Source organism: Oncorhynchus clarkii, unplaced genomic scaffold (assembly GCF_045791955.1).
Source record: "Oncorhynchus clarkii lewisi isolate Uvic-CL-2024 unplaced genomic scaffold, UVic_Ocla_1.0 unplaced_contig_1892_pilon_pilon, whole genome shotgun sequence".
Classification (NCBI taxonomy): Eukaryota; Metazoa; Chordata; class Actinopteri; order Salmoniformes; family Salmonidae; genus Oncorhynchus; species Oncorhynchus clarkii.
Genome location: NW_027259108.1, coordinates 21,543 through 40,786, shown reverse-complemented (window position 1 = coordinate 40,786; position 19,244 = coordinate 21,543). Strand labels below are relative to the sequence as shown.

Below are 19,244 nucleotides of genomic sequence, written 5' to 3'. Positions count from 1 at the left end.
ATGCACCACTTTTCTATTTAATTTAAAAAAAATAATGTTTTAAACAAGTTATTTTTTTAATTTCACTTCACCTATTTGTCCATGAAATGAAATCCAAATAAAAATCCATTTAAATTACAGGTTATAATGCAACAAAATAGGAAAAACGCCAAGGGGGATGAATACTTTTGCAAGGCACTGTATATTTAGCCTTACCACTCAAACGCGTTAAATTATAAAGGTAGACTCAACGTGACTCGCCAGATTCCGAAGCCCGAAAAACCTATAAAACCCTATAAAAAAAAAACAGTCTATTCCCCCCCCCCAAAGATAACAGTTTCAGTATAGCCGGATGTGGAGATCCTGGGCTGGAGTGATAACACGTGGTCTGCGGTTGTGAGGATCGTAGGGCGTACTGCCAAATTCTCTAAAACAACACTGAGGCGGCTGATGATTTTCGGGTTTTCATTTACTATAATAACCTTGGTGTGTGCCAGTATGTGTGTGTGTGTGTGTATGTGTGTGTGTGTGTGTGTATGTGTGTGTGTGTGTGTGTGTGTGTGTGTGTGTGTAATATCCACTGGACCTACATCAGGCTGGTGGTGGGCCATGAGCACAGCAAAGTTGGTGAGGTGGGAACAGGAGCAGGTGGTGTGTGTGCTGTTGGTGTCCAGCAGTCTACAGCCCTGAGACGACCATTGGCCTGTCATCGACCGCTCAGAGTAATTCCAGAACGAACAGTTGGGACTGTAGTGGTTCTCCAACTGGAGGGGGAGAGTGAGAGAGAGAGAGGGGGGGGGGTAATTTCAATTGAAAATGTATTAACTTTATTGATACCCAAGGTAAATGGTTCTGTTGCAGGCCTTATAACAACACACAAACATAAATAACGAACATAAAGTGCTGCAATCCATTTAAACATGTTTCTATACAGTACAAGCAGATGACAGGGAAAGAAAATACAGCCTATTTAAACAGTTGGCAAATATGTGGGAGAGAGAGAGAAAGGGTGAGAGGTGAAATATATTGTAATGCATGTGTACAGTAACAGAACAGTGTGTACAGTGTGGGGGACGTAGGGTTTTATGCTCTGTATACAGTATGTGTATGGGCTTGTTTGTCTACTACAGTACAGTATGTGTATGGGCTTGTTTGTCTACTACAGTACAGTATGTGTATGGGCTTGTTTGTCTACTACAGTACAGTATGTGGTGTAGTGTTTAACCTCCTGTATGTGTACATTATGTCAATGTACATTTATGTTTATGTATTTATTATTATTTAAAATTGTATTTTACCTTAGTTTATCTAGGCAAGTCAGGGTAAACTGCCTTGTTCAGGGGCAGAACGGCATATTTTTAAATTGTCAGCTCGGGGATTCGATCTTTCAACCTTTCGGTTTATGCAAGTGTATGTGAGTGTCATTTTTATGTGAGTGTAGCGTGTATATTGGAGTGTATTGTGTGTATGTGAGTGAAGTGTGTATACTGGAGTGTATTGTGTATGAGAGTGTATTGTGTGTATGGGAGTGTATTGTGTGTATGGGAGTGTATTATGTATGGGTGTGTATTGTGTGTATGGGAGTAAATTTGTGTATATTGTATGGGTGTATATTGTGTGTATGGGAGTGTATTGTGTATGGGTGTGTATTGTGTGTATGGGAGTGTATTGTGTATGGCTGTGTATTGTGTGTATGGGAGTGTATTGTGTGTATGGGTGTGTATTGTGTGTATGGGAGTGCATTGTGTATACGGGAGAGTATTGTGTGTATGGGAGAGTTTGTGGACTGTATGTGTGTGAGTCACAGGAGGTTGGTGGCACCTTTATTGGGGTGAATGGGCTCATGGTAATGTCTGGAGCGTAATGAATGGAATGGTATCAAATACATCAAACACATGGTTTTCATGCGTTTGATGCCATTCCATTTGCTATGTTCCGGTCATTATTATGAGCCGTTCTGTAAGTATGTAAGCGTATGACATTAAATGTATCTGTAAGTGTATACCTGTAAGTGTTTGAGTGTGAACACCACCGGCTCAGTGAGGAACACTCTGCTGGACTCTTTATTGATGGAGGCGGCGATGACGTGGGAGTTGACCGCCAATCCCCGCTCCCCCGGTGCCGCCTCCAGCTCCATCTTCACCGTGGCGTTCTCCGTAGACAGGAAGGAGCCCAAGTTCTTATAAAGAACAAACACTACCTTGACTTGGCCTGGAGGGGGAGAGAGAGATGAGAGACAGGGAGAGAGAGATGAGAGACAGGGAGAGAGAGATGAGAGACAGGGAGCGGGAGATAGAAGAAGAGAGAAAGATAGAGAGGGGAAATGAGAGAGGGAAAGGAAAAAGAGAAAAAAGAAACCAAAATAGTGTGTGAAGGGAGCATAATAAGGAGAGAGAGTCAGACAGAGAGAGACAAAAGAAAGAGGGGAAGGAGAGGGAAGGGGGGAAGGAGAGGGAGTCAGAGAGAGAGATAGAACATAAAGAGGGGAAGGGGGGAAGGAGAGGGAGTCAGAGAGAGAGATAGAACATAAAGAGGGGAAGGGGGGAAGGAGAGGGAGTAAGAGAGAGAGAGAACATAAAGAGGGGAAGGGGGGAAGGAGAGAGAGTCAGAGAGAGAGATAGAACATAAAGAGGGGAAGGGGGAAGGAGAGAGAGTCAGAGAGAGAGATAGAACATAAAGAGGGGAAGGGGGGAAGGAGAGGGAGTAAGAGAGAGAGATAGAACATAAAGAGGGGAAGGGGGAAGGAGAGAGAGTCAGACAGAGAGATAGAACATAAAGAGGGGAAGGGGGGAAGGAGAGGGAGTAAGAGAGAGAGATAGAACATAAAGAGGGGAAGGGGAAGGAGAGAGAGTAAGAGAGAGAGATAGAACATAAAGAGGGGAAGGAGAGAGAGTAAGAGAGAGAGATAGAACATAAAGAGGGGAAGGGGGAAGGAGAGAGAGTCAGAGAGAGAGAGAGAAAAGAAAGAGGGGAAGGAGAGGGAAGGGGGGAAGGAGAGGGAGTAAGAGAGAGAGATAGAACATAAAAAGGGGAAGGGGGGAAGGAGAGAGAGTAAGAGAGAGAGATAGAACATAAAGAGGGGAAGAGGAGAAGGAGAGAGAGTCAGAGAGAGAGATAAAACATAAAGAGGGGAAGGGGGAAGGAGAGGGAGTCAGAGAGAGAGATAGACCATAAAGAGGGGAAGGGGGGAAGGAGAGGGAGTCAGAGAGAGAGATAGAACATAAAGAGGGGAAGGGGGGAAGGAGAGGGAGTCAGAGAGAGAGATAGAACATAAAGAGGGGAAGGGGGGAAGGAGAGAGAGTAAGAGAGAGAGATAGAACATAAAGAGGGGAAGGGGGGAAGGAGAGAGAGTAAGAGAGAGAGATAGAACATAAAGAGGGGAAGGGGGGAAGGAGAGGGAGTCAGAGAGAGAGATAGAACATAAAGAGGGGAAGGGGGAAGGAGAGAGTAAGAGAGAGAGATAAAACATAAAGAGAGGAAGGGGGGAAGGAGAGAGAGTAAGAGAGAGAGATAGAACATGAAGAGGGGAAGGGGGGAAGGAGAGGGAGTCAGAGAGAGATAGAACATAAAGAGGGGAAGGGGGAAGGAGAGAGTAAGAGAGAGAGATATAACATAAAGAGGGGAAGGGGGGAAGGAGAGAGAGTCAGAGAGAGAGATAGAACATAAAGAGGGGAAGGGGGGAAGGAGAGGGAGTCAGAGAGAGAGATAGAACATAAAGAGGGGAAGGGGGGAAGGAGAGAGAGTAAGAGAGAGAGATAGAACATAAAGAGGGGAAGGGGGGAAGGAGAGAGAGTAAGAGAGAGAGATAGAACATAAAGAGGGGAAGGGGGGAAGGAGAGGGAGTCAGAGAGAGAGATAGAACATAAAGAGGGGAAGGGGGAAGGAGAGAGTAAGAGAGAGAGATAGAACATAAAGAGGGGAAGGGGGGAAGGAGAGAGAGTAAGAGAGAGAGATAGAACATGAAGAGGGGAAGGGGGGAAGGAGAGGGAGTCAGAGAGAGATAGAACATAAAGAGGGGAAGGGGGAAGGAGAGAGTAAGAGAGAGATAGAACATAAAGAGGGGAAGGGGGAAGGAGAGAGTAAGAGAGAGAGATAGAACATAAAGAGGGGAAGGGGGAAGGAGAGGGAGTCAGAGAGAGAGATATAACATAAAGAGGGGAAGGGGGGAAGGAGAGGGAGTCAGAGAGAGAGATATAACATAAAGAGGGGAAGGGGGAAGGACAGAGAGTAAGAGAGAGAGATAGAACATAAAGTGGCGAAGGGGGGAAGGAGAGGGAGTCAGAGAGAGAGATATAACATAAAGAGGGGAAGGGGGAAGGACAGAGAGTAAGAGAGAGAGATAGAACATAAAGAGGGGAAGGGGGGAAGGAGAGGGAGTCAGAGAGAGAGATATAGAACATAAAGAGGGGAAGGGGGGAAGGAGAGGGAGTCAGAGAGAGAGATATAGAACATAAAGAGGGGAAGGGGGAAGGAGAGGGAGTCAGAGAGAGAGATAGAACATAAAGAGGGGAAGGGGGAAGGAGAGGGAGTAAGAGAGAGAGAGATATAACATAAAGAGGGGAAGGGGGAAGGACAGAGAGTAAGAGAGAGAGATAGAACATAAAGAGGGGAAGGGGGGAAGGAGAGGGAGTCAGAGAGAGAGATATAGAACATAAAGAGGGGAAGGGGGGAAGGAGAGGGAGTCAGAGAGAGAGATAGAACATAAAGAGGGGAAGGGGGGAAGGAGAGGGAGTAAGAGAGAGAGAGATAGAACATAAAGAGGGGAAGGGGGGAAGGAGAGGGAGTAAGAGAGAGAGAGATATAACATAAAGAGGGGTAGGGGGGAAGGAGAGGGAGTCAGAGAGAGAGATAGAACATAAAGAGGGGAAGGGGGGAAGGAGAGAGAGTAAGAGAGAGAGAGATAGAACATAAAGAGGGTAAGGGGGAAGGAGAGAGAGTAAGAGAGAGAGATAGAACATAAAGAGGGGAAGGGGGGAGGAGAGAGAGTAAGAGAGAGAGATAGAACATAAAGAGGGGAAGGGGGAAGGAGAGAGAGTAAGTGAGAGAGATAGAACATAAAGAGGGGAAGGGGGGAAGGAGAGGGAGTCAGAGAGAGATATAGAACATAAAGAGGGGAAGGGGGGAAGGAGAGAGAGTCAGAGAGAGAGATAGAACATAAAGAGGGGAAGGGGGAAGGAGAGAGAGTCAGAGAGAGAGATAAAACATGAAGAGGGAAAGGAGAGAGAGTCAGAGAGAGAGATAGAACATAAAGAGGGGAAGGGGGGAAGGAGAGGGAGTCAGAGAGAGAGATATGACATAAAGAGGGGAAGGGGGGAAGGAAAGGGAGTCAGAGAGAGAGATAGAACATAAAGAGGGGAAGGGGGGAAGGAGAGAGAGTCAGAGAGAGAGATAGAACATAAAGAGGGGAAGGGGGGGAGGAGAGAGAGTCAGAGAGAGAGATAGAACATAAAGAGGGGAAGGGGGAAGGAGAGAGAGTCAGACAGAGAGATAGAACATAAAGACGGGAAGGGGGGAAGGAGAGAGAGTCAGAGAGAGAGATAGAACATAAAGAGGGGAAGGGGGGAGAGGGAGTCAGAGAGAGAGAGATAGAACATAAAGAGGGGAAGGGGGAAGGAGAGGGAGTCAGAGAGAGAGATAGAACATAAAGAGGGGAAGGGGGAAGGAGAGGGAGTCAGAGAGAGAGATAGAACATAAAGAGGTAAAGGAGAGAGAGTAAGAGAGAGAGATAGAACATAAAGAGGGGAAGGGGGGAAGGAGAGAGAGTCAGAGAGAGAGATAGAACATAAAGAGGGGAAGGGGGAAGGAGAGAGAGTCAGAGAGAGAGATAGAACATGAAGAGGGGAAGGAGAGGGAGTAAGAGAGAGAGATAGAACATAAAGAGGGGAAGGGGGGAAGGAGAGAGAGTCAGAGAGAGAGATAGAACATAAAGAGGGGAAGGGGGGAGAGGGAGTCAGAGAGAGAGAGATAGAACATAAAGAGGGGAAGGGGGAAGGAGAGGGAGTCAGAGAGAGAGATAGAACATAAAGAGGGGAAGGGGGAAGGAGAGGGAGTCAGAGAGAGAGATAGAACATAAAGAGGTAAAGGAGAGAGAGTAAGAGAGAGAGATAGAACATAAAGAGGGGAAGGGGGGAAGGAGAGAGAGTCAGAGAGAGAGATAGAACATAAAGAGGGGAAGGGGGAAGGAGAGAGAGTCAGAGAGAGAGATAGAACATGAAGAGGGGAAGGGGGGAAGGAGATGGAGTAAGAGAGAGAGATAGAACATAAAGAGGGGAAGGGGGAAGAGGGAGTCAGAGAGAGAGAGAGAACATAAAGAGGGGAAGGGGGGAAGGAGAGAGTCAGAGAGAGAGATAGAACATAAAGAGGGGAAGGGGGGAAGGAGAGAGAGTCAGAGAGAGAGAGATAGAACATAAAGAGGGGAAGGGGGGAGAGGGAGTCAGAGAGAGAGATAGAACATAAAGAGGGGAAGGGGGGAAGGAGAGAGAGTCAGAGAGAGATATAGAACATAAAGAGGGGAAAGGGGGAAGGAGAGGGAGTCAGAGAGAGAGATAAAACATAAAGAGGGGAAGGGGGGAAGGAGAGAGAGTCAGAGAGAGAGATAAAACATAAAGAGGGGAAGGGGGAAGGAGAGAGAGTCAGAGAGAGAGATAGAACATAAAGAGGGGAAGGGGGAAGGAGAGAGAGTCAGAGAGAGAGATAGAACATAAAGAGGGGAAGGGGGAAGGAGAGAGAGTCAGACAGAGAGATAGACCATAAAGAGGGGAAGGGGGAAGGAGAGAGAGTCAGACAGAGAGATAGAACATAAAGAGGGGAAGGGGGAGAGGGAGTCAGAGAGAGAGATAGAACATAAAGAGGGGAAGGGGGGAAGGAGAGAGAGTCAGAGAGAGATATAGAACATAAAGAAGGAAAAGGGGGAAGGAGAGGGAGTCAGAGAGAGAGATAGAACATAAAGAGGGGAAGGGGGAAGGAGAGAGAGTAAGAGAGAGAGAGAACATAAAGAGGGGAAGGGGGGAAGGAGAGGGAGTCAGAGAGAGACATAGAACATAAAGAGGGGAAGGGGGGAAGGAGAGGGAGTCAGAGAGAGAGATAGAACATAAAGAGGGGAAGGGGGAAGGAGAGAGAGTCAGACAGAGAGATAGAACATAAAGAGGGGAAGGGGGGAAGGAGAGAGAGTCAGAGAGAGAGAGATATAACATAAAGAGGTAAAGGAGAGGGAAGGGGGGGAAGGAGAGAGAAAAGAGAAAGAGGAAAAGGACGAATAGTAAAGAGAGAAGACAGAAATAGCGAGAGAGGACAGGGGGAATGATAAGGGGGAAAGGAGGAAGGGGAGAGAGGCAGAGTGACAGAGGGAGAGAGAGAGAGTTAGTGAAGGTTAGAATGATGGTAAGAACCGTTTCATTTTGACTGGTGGGAAAGAGGGGAGATTTAATGTGGAGGGCAATGGAACATTCATCCCTCAAGCATTCACAGATCTCCTATTATTCCATATGAATTTTTCATGTGCGTTTGTTTCAATCATTCTAATCTGGATCCCACTGCAGAGCCGAGCGCTGACAGAAAACAGAGAAGGGGGAGAGGGAGGGATGGGTGAAGGACTGGAGGGAGGGATGGGTGGAGGACTGGAGGGAGGGAGAGGGGGAGGAGGAGGGGGGCTTGAAGCGGGAGAAGAGATGAGAGAAGGGTATAAGATGGTGGAGAGACGGAGCAAGGGAGAAAGAGAGAGAGAGAGAGAGCTGAGATTGCTCTGTCAGGCTGTGGGTGATAGTCATCTACACGCCTCTCCAGCTATTCTATTAGGAGTGTTGTTAGGAAACCATCAAGGAAGAAATGGTCTCAGCGCTTTTATTAATCTGATTGGCCTGTTATTATGAAACAATAACTTGGTCAACTGCATGCAGATTACTTTGGACTCGCATGAAAATGCAAATGGAAGCATTGACTGAGAGATCCCTGAGCCCATAACTCAGGTCATGAAGTGAACGGGAGATCACTGAGCCCATAACTCAGGTCATGAAGTGAACGGGAGATCGCCGAGCCCATATCTCAGGTCATGAAGTGAACGGGAGCGCTGTAGGGTTTGACTGTGATGTGATGACCGTGATAAGGTTACTGACCATTGCGGCTGTACTGTTTGATGGTGGAGGCGGAGAGCTGGATGGTGCTGTCGCTCACGTAGTTCTGAGGAAAGGACAGGTCCTGAAGGTCCATCTCTGTGTTCAACACGTGCACCTCCAGATCTAAGATACACACACAGGCGTGTGGGAACAAAAGGTTAGAGTTGTTCTGCTTTTCCAGGATATTTAGCATGCCCTGCTCTACACCTATCCTCCTACTGGAATTACTATTGCTACTAATTACAATTACTAATCACACACATGCATGTACCCCACTGCTTCCATTTCCCCCTATTTCTTACCGATATTGGGGGCCCGGTCGGTGAAGCGGTTGCCGTACATGTTGTTGGCCAATAGGAAGGCTCCTTTCTCCAGGACGTCCAATAGCATGGTGGCGGTGTGGGCCTGCTCCGTAGTGTTCATGTCCTGCCACGACTCCAGAGCCTCTGTACGCAGCAGGTTGTCCACTGTCTGCACTACCGCCTGGCAACCGAGAGGGGGCGCTAAGGTTCACACTGCTGTATTACACTGCATTACATTACACATGCTACTGCTGTACATTACATTACACATGCTACTGCTGTACATTACATTTTCTGCTGCTCTACTCTTATAGTAGACGTTTGACCTGTTATCCAATTTATAACAGAGGCCTGTATGTTTGATTCACCATGTCATTCTCTTATACTATACAGGCCTGTATGTTTGATTCATCTTGTGATTCTCTTGTACTATATAGACCTGTATGTTTGATTCATCATGTGATTCTCTTGTACTATACAGGCCTGTATGTTTGATTCATCATGTGATTCTCTTATACTATACAGGCCTGTATGTTTGATTCACCATGTAATTCTCTTGTACTATATAGACCTGTATGTTTGATTCACCATGTCATTCTCTTATACTATACAGGCCTGTATGTTTGATTCATCTTGTGATTCTCTTGTACTATATAGACCTGTATGTTTGATTCATCATGTGATTCTCTTGTACTATACAGGCCTGTATGTTTGATTCATCATGTGATTCTCTTATACTATACAGGCCTGTATGTTTGATTCACCATGTGATTCTCTTATACTATACAGGCCTGTATGTTTGATTCATCATGTGATTATCTTATACTATACAGGGCTGTATGTTTGATTCATCGTGTGATTCTCTTGTACTATACAGGCCTGTATGTTTGATTCATTGTGTGATTCACTTGTACTATACAGGCCTGTATGACACGCACAGGGTCAATTGAGTATTCTTCATTGTACAATGGAAGGGAGAGAATTACAGTTGCACTTCTATGCTCTTCACACAATCACCATACATTTCCCCTTCCCCTTACCATACATCACCATACATTTCCCCGTACCATACATCACCATACATTTCCCCTTACCATACATCACCATACATTTCCCCTTCCCCGTACCATACATCACCATACATTTCCCCTTACCATACATCACCATACATTTCCCCTTCCCCTTACCATACATCACCATACATTTCCCCGTACCATACATCACCATACATTTCCCCTTTCCCGTACCATACATCACCATATATTTCCCCTTCCCCTTACCATACATCACCATACATTTCCCCTTCCCCGTACCATACATCACCATACATTTACCCTTCCCCGTACCATACATTTCCCCTTCCCCTTACCATACATCACCATACATTTCCCCTTCCCTGTACCATACATCACCATACATTTCCCCTTCCCATACATCACCATACATTTCCCCTTCCCATACATCACCATACATTTCCCCTTACCATACATCACCATACATTTCCCCTTCCCCTTACCATACATCACCATACATGTCCCCTTCCCTGTACCATACATCACCATACATTTCCCCTTACCATACATCACCATACATTTCCCCTTCCCCGTACCATACATCACCATACATTTCCCCGTACCATACATCACCATACATTTCCCCTTACCATACATCACCATACATTTCCCCTTCCCCGTACCATACATCACCATACATTTCCCCTTCCCCTTACCATACATTTCCCCTTCCCCTTACCATACATCACCATACATTTCCCCTTCCCCGTACCATACATCACCATACATTTCCCCGTACCATACATCACCATACATTTCCCCTTCCCCGTACCATACATCACCATACATTTCCCCTTACCATACATCACCATACATTTCCCCTTCCCCGTACCATACATCACCATACATTTCCCCATACCATACATCACCATACATTTCCCCTTCCCCGTACCATACATCACCATACATTTCCCCGTACCCTACATCACCATACATTTCCCCTTCCCCGTACCATACATCACCATACATTTCCCCGTACCATACATCACCATACATTTCCCCTTCCCCGTACCATACATCACCATATATTTCCCCGTACCATACATCACCATACATTTCCCCTTCCCCGTACCATACATCACCATACATTTCCCCTTACACTAAACCTATTAAAACCATTCTAATTATTTATATTTACCATATACTGTATTACATGTGTGTTGCTTCATAAGTTACAGTACAACCAATGCTAAACAAGGGTGCTCTAGTGACACACTACAACACAGCAGACTTTGAATAGATCGTACACCCCTGCAGATTTCTATGTATTTTGTTCTAATGCACAACAGACAGGTTAAGGAACACATATGCTGCAGGATGACAGAAATCATTCATATGTAGAGATACATCATACATGCTATGATATCACACACAGGATCATTTCATACTATCAAATGACCCCTTACACATAGCCAGAGATATCATACTGTACTGAACAGTACACAGCCAAGGCTCATATAGCAACGTACAGTGCCTTGCGAAAGTATTCGGCCCCCTTGAACTTTGCGACCTTTTGCCACATTTCAGGCTTCAAACATAAAGATATAAAACTGTATTTTTTTTGTGAAGAATCAACAACAAGTGGGACACAATCATGAAGTGGAACGACATTTATTGGATATTTCAAACTTTTTTAACAAATCAAAAACTGAAAAATTGGGCGTGCAAAATTATTCAGCCCCTTTACTTTCAGTGCAACAAACTCTCTCCAGAAGTTCAGTGAGGATCTCTGAATGATCCAATGTTGACCTAAATGACTAATGATGATAAATACAATCCACCTGTGTGTAATCAAGTCTCCGTATAAATGCACCTGCACTGTGATAGTCTCAGAGGTCCGTTAAAAGCGCAGAGAGCATCATGAAGAATAAGGAACACACCAGGCAGGTCCGAGATACTGTTGTGAAGAAGTTTAAAGCCGGATTTGGATACAAAAAGATTTCCCAAGCTTTAAACATCCCAAGGAGCACTGTGCAAGCGATAATATTGAAATGGAAGGAGTATCAGACCACTGCAAATCTACCAAGACCTGGCCGTCCCTCTAAACTTTCAGCTCATACAATACTGATCAGAGATGCAGCCAAGAGGCCCATGATCACTCTGGATGAACTGCAGAGATCTACAGCTGAGGTGGGAGACTCTGTCCATAGGACAACAATCAGTCGTATATTGCACAAATCTGGCCTTTATGGAAGAGTGGCAAGAAGAAAGCCATTTCTTAAAGATATCCATAAAAAGTGTCGTTTAAAGTTTGCCACAAGCCACCTGGGAGACACATCAAACATGTGGAAGAAGGTGCTCTGGTCAGATGAAACCAAAATTGAACTTTTTGGCAACAATGCAAAACGTTATGTTTGGCGTAAAAGCAACACAGCTGAACACACCATCCCCACTGTCAAACATGGTGGTGGCAGCATCATGGTTTGGGCCTGCTTTTCTTCAGCAGGGACAGGGAAGATGGTTAAAATTGATGGGAAGATGGATGGAGCCAAATACAGGACCATTCTGGAAGAAAACCTGATGGAGTCTGCAAAAGACCTGAGACTGGGACGGAGATTTGTCTTCCAACAAGACAATGATTCAAAACATAAAGCAAAATCTACAATGGAATGGTTCAAAAATAAACATATCCAGGTGTTAGAATGGCCAAGTCAAAGTCCAGACCTGAATCCAATCGAGAATCTGTGGAAAGAACTGAAAACTGCTGTTCACAAATGCTCTCCATCCAACCTCACTGAGCTCGAGCTGTTTTGCAAGGAGGAATGGGAAAAAATGTCAGTCTTTCGATGTGCAAAACTGATAGAGGCATACCCCAAGCGACTTACAGCTGTAATCGCAGCAAAAGGTGGCGCTACAAAGTATTAACTTAAGGGGGCTGAATAATTTTACACGCCCAATTTTTCAGTTTTTGATTTGTTAAAAAAGTTTTAAATATCCAATAAATGTCGTTCCACTTCATGATTGTGTTCCACTTGTTGTTGATTCTTCACAAAAAAATACAGTTTTATATCTATATGTTTGAAGCCTGAAATGTGGCAAAAGGTCGCAAAGTTCAAGGGGGCCGAATACTTTCGCAAGGCACTGTATATCACTATAGTAACATTACAGTGAAACCTAGCTGAGTTATGTCACTGAAACATTATTACTGCTTCTATTACTCTGCCCACATTTCAGAGAGATACTATGAACATGAGGAAAAACTACAAAGAAAGCAGCAGCCTGAGGAAATATTACAGACACATTTCAGGCATCCAGAGAGATATCAGCCATACAGCGCGCACACACACACACGCACACGCACGCGCACGCACGCACACACACACACACACACACACACACACACACACACACACACACACACACACACACACACACACACACACACACACCGCTGCACCGCACTCCACCTGCAACTAGAATGATTCTGAACACATTACATGATATATCTCAGCCTAAAGGAATCCTATACAGTACACACATACGTCTACTACAGGCTAGGGGTTATCTTTCCCACATTATTCTCAGTAGTCAGTACACTGGTAGGCTAGAAGATATTGTCCATTTAAAGTGTGGGGATTAAAGGGGAAGGTTACCTGGATGTAAGCCCGACAGGTCCTCTCTCTCTTCTGGAGCTGAGAGGAGGGAGGACAATAGTGTTACAGTACACTTCTATAGGGTACTGTAACACCAAAACAATGGCAAACTGCAAGTCTAGAGGGATGTTACACACTATGGGTCTGTTAGCGTGCATTTTTAAACACCCAGTTCAGTTTGTTTGTGAGTGTGTGTGAATGTGTCTATGTGTGAGTGTGTGTGTTTGTACAACTTTGTGTGTGTGTGTGTGTGTGTGTGTGTGTGTGTGTGTGTGTGTGTGTGTGGTGTGTGTTTGCACGTGTGTGTCTTCTACCTTGTTGTAGTTGCGTGCGGCTGACTCCTTGTTGCCGGGCCGCAGGGCCTGAAGCTGGGCATCCAGTATGTCCAGCAGCTGTTCCATCAGACGCACTGACGAACTGACATCACCAGCGTGGATCCGCCCCCGTGTGTGGTTCACCAACTCCCCAGCTATGTTGGCAGCATTCTCACCACTCTTTATCTACACAGAGACACACATTTCCACCACTGGGTACTACACAGAGGAGTGTGTGTTGGAGGTTGCTGATGGTTGAGAGTGGTAAGTTAAGGGTGCGGAGTAGACTCACGTTTTTTTATAAAAATACACTTTAAATATACTCAATAAATTAGTTGTAACTCAATTATCTTTTAATATACTTTAAATATACTCAATAAAAATAGTATTTCCATCATATTGACATTAATGACCTTCCATAGGGTGAATGACTAACTATAGATAGTGGAGGATGAAGAGTGGATGCATTTGAATATGGGTCTAGTTGAAATGAGTCATTCTAATGAGTGAAAACCTTGGTGATATGGTGGTGATGGGTTTTAATCAGGAGAGCCTTGGAGACATGCTAATGGCAGTGTGCATATGGACACAGACACCCAGGGCCAGAGGCAGGGCCAGAGGCCCCCAACAGAGGGACTAATAGAGGTGGAGGTCTTACCTTCTGGGCTACCTGGTTGACCCAGGGAGAGGTGCAGTTACTGAGGTCAGGGCCCCGAGGGTTCCACATGACCGGAGCCGCCAAGCACTGGAACGAGGCGATGCCTGGGAGGGCCAGGGAGGAAGGGAGAAAGGGATGGAGGGAGGAAGAGAGGGATGGAGAGATAATAAGCATTAGGTATTGGGCAATTATAGAGAAATGGATTTTAAAGAGAAAAGGAACAGGGCAAAGAGTACGACAGATAAAAAAAGAGTAAATGAAATGAACTTTAAATATGCAATACTTTGAGTGGTTCGGCAGAGGAGAGCAAAGAGAGGGAGGAGGGAGGAGGAAGTGTGTGAGAGAAAATGGGGCAGAAGTGGAAAGGTTAAATAATGGAGGGTAGGACAGAAAGAGAAAGAACGATGAGGGAGGGGTAGGCTTTCAAATGAGTTGGCTATAAGAACATGGCTTTAAAGGAACACAAATTCACACAAACGTGCGCTACACACACACACACAGACCCCCCCCCCCCCCCCCCCCCCCCCCCCCACATACACACACTGCTCCACTCACATGCACAGCAAAGACAGCGCCATCAGGCATCGTCTCTCATCTGCAAGAATAACACCTCAAGGGAGGGACCTCCTGCCACCCCTCGTTTTCAGCTAAGTTTTCAGTTTAGTTAGGAGAGTTCAGAGAGAGGACAACACACTGGGATCAACCAAGGAAGGGTCTTTCCACTGCTGCTATACAAACAGCTCCATACAGGGAACAACAGAAGAGAGGGGAGAAGAGAAGGAGAGAGGGAGAAGAGAAGGAGAGAAGGAGACAGAAGAAGGGAGAAGAGAGAGGGGAGAAGAGAGAGAGAGGGAGAAAGGGAGACAGAACAAGGGAGAAGACAGAGACAACACAGCAGTGGAGGAATCAGAGCAGAAGTACCCCCCCCCCCCCCCCCCGCTCCCTGCTCTCCTCCATCTAGCGCAGATTGGGTTAGAAATCTCTGCCAAGACATGGCAATTAAGCCAGCTGCTAATTTAGCGTTACTGTTGTTGTCAGAGAGAGAGAGAGAGAGAGAGAGAGAGATAGAAAGAGCGAGAGAGAGAGAGAGAGAAAGAACACAGAAAAGCAAGAAGAGATGGAGGGGGGAGTGGTGGTAGAAGATATTCTATTCTTTTCTGGAACTCGAGAGGGATATTTGATGCTTGCATGTTTGGAGTTATAGAAGCTAGCATGAAGGGAGGTGTATCCTGTTTTGTTCAGTCTTTCATTTCATTATTCCACACTTTCACTTGGCTATCCCTGTTTCGCTGTGAGACGACTCTTTCATTTGGAGAGGAGAGAAGGACGGGCTTTCATGTAGAGGGAATCCTCTGGGACCCAGCCTGCTGCTGAGACTAACAGTGGGACAGGAGAGGAGAGGGGGAGACAACACACCCAGCCAGGGGAAAAACAAGAGCTGCAGCACAAACACACTGGAAAACACACACACACACACACACACACACACACACACACACACACACACACACACACACACACACACACACTGAAACAGAGACACAATGGAAAACACACACACATAGACTGAAACAGAGACACAATGGAAAACACACACACATAGACTGAAACAGAGACACACTGGGAAACACACACGTGCACGCACACACACAGAAATACTCACAAATGAAGAAGAAAACACACGCACATGTATGTATATTCACACGTGTACTTGAGCACCTACAAAAAACGAACAAAAACCACAGACACACATGCACGCACAACCACACACCCCAACTCAAATAACCACACACTCATACATACAGGAAACACGGTAATAGTCAGTCCCCACCTAGTGATCCTTTAGGACAGGGGCGGTCCACAGTCTCTCCTCTCTGGGTGGAGGGCCACTGCACCCCTCTGGCCACTCTGGACTCACACACCTGGGGCTCCGGGCCCTGGACGGGTGGGCGGGGAGGCCGCCTGGTGACTGGTACGGTGGCTGTGATTGGCCGCAGGTCAGGGCCCTTGTTGATAGCGCCAATGGGGTGAGAGGTGGGGGCCAGGGGGCGGGTGGTAGCAGGGCTAGAACTGGAGGTGAAAGGTCGGGCTGGCGTGGTGCTGGTCACCTGAGTGGTCGTCAGAGGGCCTGAAGAGAGAGAGACAGGGGGAGTGATTTAGTTTAGTTTTAAACACATAATAAAGCACATGTATAAATAAAATCACTGAGGATGACAAAATAAAGTCAAAATAAAGTCAAAGATATAAAAAGGGAAAGCGAAAGTGAGAGACAAAAACAGGGAAATAAAAGAAAAGAGATGGAATGAAAGTGGTGAGAGGGGAATAGACCAAGACAAAACCAGAGCATGAATAAAAGAGAGAAAGGCATGTAAATGTTACATCTCTCAGAAGTTGAGTTCAAAAGTTCTCTGGATAATAATTACGGCACAAACTACTTTAATATATCTATATATTACTCTTTCAGAGTTCCTATCACTACCCCTGGAGAGGGGAAGGAGCGTGCACGGCAAACTACTTTAATATATCTATATATTACTCTTTCAGTGTTCCTATCACTAACCTTGGAGAGGGGAGGGAGCGTGCACGACAAACTACTTTAATATATCTATATATTACTCTTTCAGTGTTCCTATCACTACCCCTGGAGAGGGGAGGGAGCGTGCACGACAAACTACTTTAATATATCTATATATTACTCTTTCAGTGTTCCTATCACTACCCCTGGAGAGGGGAGGGAGCGTGCACGACAAACTACTTTAATATATCTATATATTACTCTTTCAGTGTTCCTATCACTAACCTTGGAGAGGGGAGGGAGCGTGCACGGCAAACTACTTTAATATATCTATATATTACTCTTTCAGTGTTCCTATCACTAACCTTGGAGAGGGGAGGGAGCGTGCACGGCAAACTACTTTAATATATCTATATATTACTCTTTCAGTGTTCCTATCACTACCCCTGGAGAGGGGAGGGGGCGTGCACGACAAACTACTTTAATATATCTATATATTACTCTTTCAGTGTTCCTATCACTAACCTTGGAGAGGGGAGGGAGCGTGCACGGCAAACTACTTTAATATATCTATATATTACTCTTTCAGTGTTCCTATCACTACCCCTGGAGAGGGGAGGGAGCGTGCACGACAAACTACTTTAATATATCTATATATTACTCTTTCAGTGTTCCTATCACTACCCCTGGAGAGGGGAGGGAGCGTGCACGACAAACTACTTTAATATATCTATATATTACTCTTTCAGTGTTCCTATCACTACCCCTGGAGAGGGGAGGGAGCGTGCACGGCAAACTACTTTAATATATCTATATATTACTCTTTCAGTGTTCCTATCACTAACCTTGGAGAGGGGAGGGAGCGTGCACGACAAACTACTTTAATATATCTATATATTACTCTTTCAGTGTTCCTATCACTACCCCTGGAGAGGGGAGGGAGCGTGCACGACAAACTACTTTAATATATCTATATATTACTCTTTCAGTGTTCCTATCACTACCCCTGGAGAGGGGAGGGGGCGTGCACGGCAAACTACTTTAATATATCTATATATTACTCTTTCAGTGTTCCTATCACTACCCCTGGAGAGGGGAGTGGGCGTGCACGACAAACTACTTTAATATATCTATATATTACTCTTTCAGTGTTCCTATCACTACCCCTGGAGAGGGGAGGGAGCGTGCACGACAAACTACTTTAATATATCTATATATTACTCTTTCAGTGTTCCTATCACTACCCCTGGAGAGGGGAGGGAGCGTGCACGACAAACTACTTTAATATATCTATATATTACTCTTTCAGTGTTCCTATCACTACCCCTGGAGAGGGGAGGGAGCGTGCACGACAAACTACTTTAATATATCTATATATTACTCTTTCAGTGTTCCTATCACTACCCCTGGAGAGGGGAGGGAGCGTGCACGGCAAACTACTTTAATATATCTATATATTACTCTTTCAGTGTTCCTATCACTACCCCTGGAGAGGGGAGGGGGCGTGCACGGCAAACTACTTTAATATATCTATATGCTACTCTTTCAGTGTTCCTATCACTACCCCTGGAGAGGGGAGGGAGCGTGCACGACAAACTACTTTAATATATCTATATATTACTCTTTCAGTGTTCCTATCACTACCCCTGGAGAGGGGAGGGAGCGTGCACGGCAAACTACTTTAATATATCTATATATTACTCTTTCAGTGTTCCTATCACTACCCCTGGAGAGGGGAGGGAGCGTGCACGACAAACTACTTTAATATATCTATATATTACTCTTTCAGTGTTCCTATCACTACCCCTGGAGAGGGGAGGGAGCGTGCACGACAAACTACTTTAATATATCTATATATTACTCTTTCAGTGTTCCTATCACTAACCTTGGAGAGGGGAGGGAGCGTGCACGGCAAACTACTTTAATATATCTATATATTACTCTTTCAGTGTTCCTATCACTACCCCTGGAGAGGGGAGGGGGCATGCACGGCAAACTACTTTAATATATCTATATATTACTCTTTCAGTGTTCCTATCACTACCCCTGGAGAGGGGAGGGAGCGTGCACGACAAACTACTTTAATATATCTATATATTACTCTTTCAGTGTTCCTATCACTACCCCTGGAGAGGGGAGGGAGCGTGCACGGCAAACTACTTTAATATATCTATATATTACTCTTTCAGTGTTCCTATCACTAACCTTGGAGAGGGGAGGGAGCGTGCACGACAAACTACTTTAATATATCTATATATTACTCTTTCAGTGTTCCTATCACTAACCTTGGAGAGGGGAGGAAGCGTGCACGACAAACTACTTTAATATATCTATATATTACTCTTTCAGTGTTCCTATCACTACCCCTGGAGAGGGGAGGGAGCGTGCACGGCAAACTACTTTAATATATCTATATATTACTCTTTCAGTGTTCCTATCACTAACCTTGGAGAGGGGAGGGAGCGTGCACGACAAACTACTTTAATATATCTATATATTACTCTTTCAGTGTTCCTATCACTAACCTTGGAGAGGGGAGGAAGCGTGCACGACAAACTACTTTAATATATCTATATATTACTCTTTCAGTGTTCCTATCACTAACCTTGGAGAGGGGAGGGGGCGTGCACGGCAAACTACTTTAATATATCTATATATTACTCTTTCAGTGTTCCTATCACTACCCCTGGAGAGGGGAG

The 19,244-nt window shown here is 45.3% G+C and overlaps 1 protein-coding gene across 1 annotated transcript in view; it reads right to left on the bottom strand.

Moving 5' to 3' along the window:
• Positions 1 to 569: 569 nt before the first annotated feature.
• LOC139399522 (adhesion G protein-coupled receptor L1-like) overlaps positions 570 to 19,244 on the bottom strand; it is a gene marked incomplete at both ends in the record, with an annotated part of 38,682 nt that continues 20,007 nt past the window's right edge. The window contains 8 exons of the mRNA XM_071144921.1: positions 570 to 743; positions 1,985 to 2,190; positions 8,091 to 8,213; positions 8,393 to 8,573; positions 13,059 to 13,097; positions 13,373 to 13,558; positions 14,031 to 14,134; positions 15,862 to 16,158. Of these exons, the coding sequence (XP_071001022.1) occupies positions 570 to 743; positions 1,985 to 2,190; positions 8,091 to 8,213; positions 8,393 to 8,573; positions 13,059 to 13,097; positions 13,373 to 13,558; positions 14,031 to 14,134; positions 15,862 to 16,158 (1,310 nt within the window). The remainder of the gene's footprint in view (positions 744 to 1,984; positions 2,191 to 8,090; positions 8,214 to 8,392; positions 8,574 to 13,058; positions 13,098 to 13,372; positions 13,559 to 14,030; positions 14,135 to 15,861; positions 16,159 to 19,244) is intronic.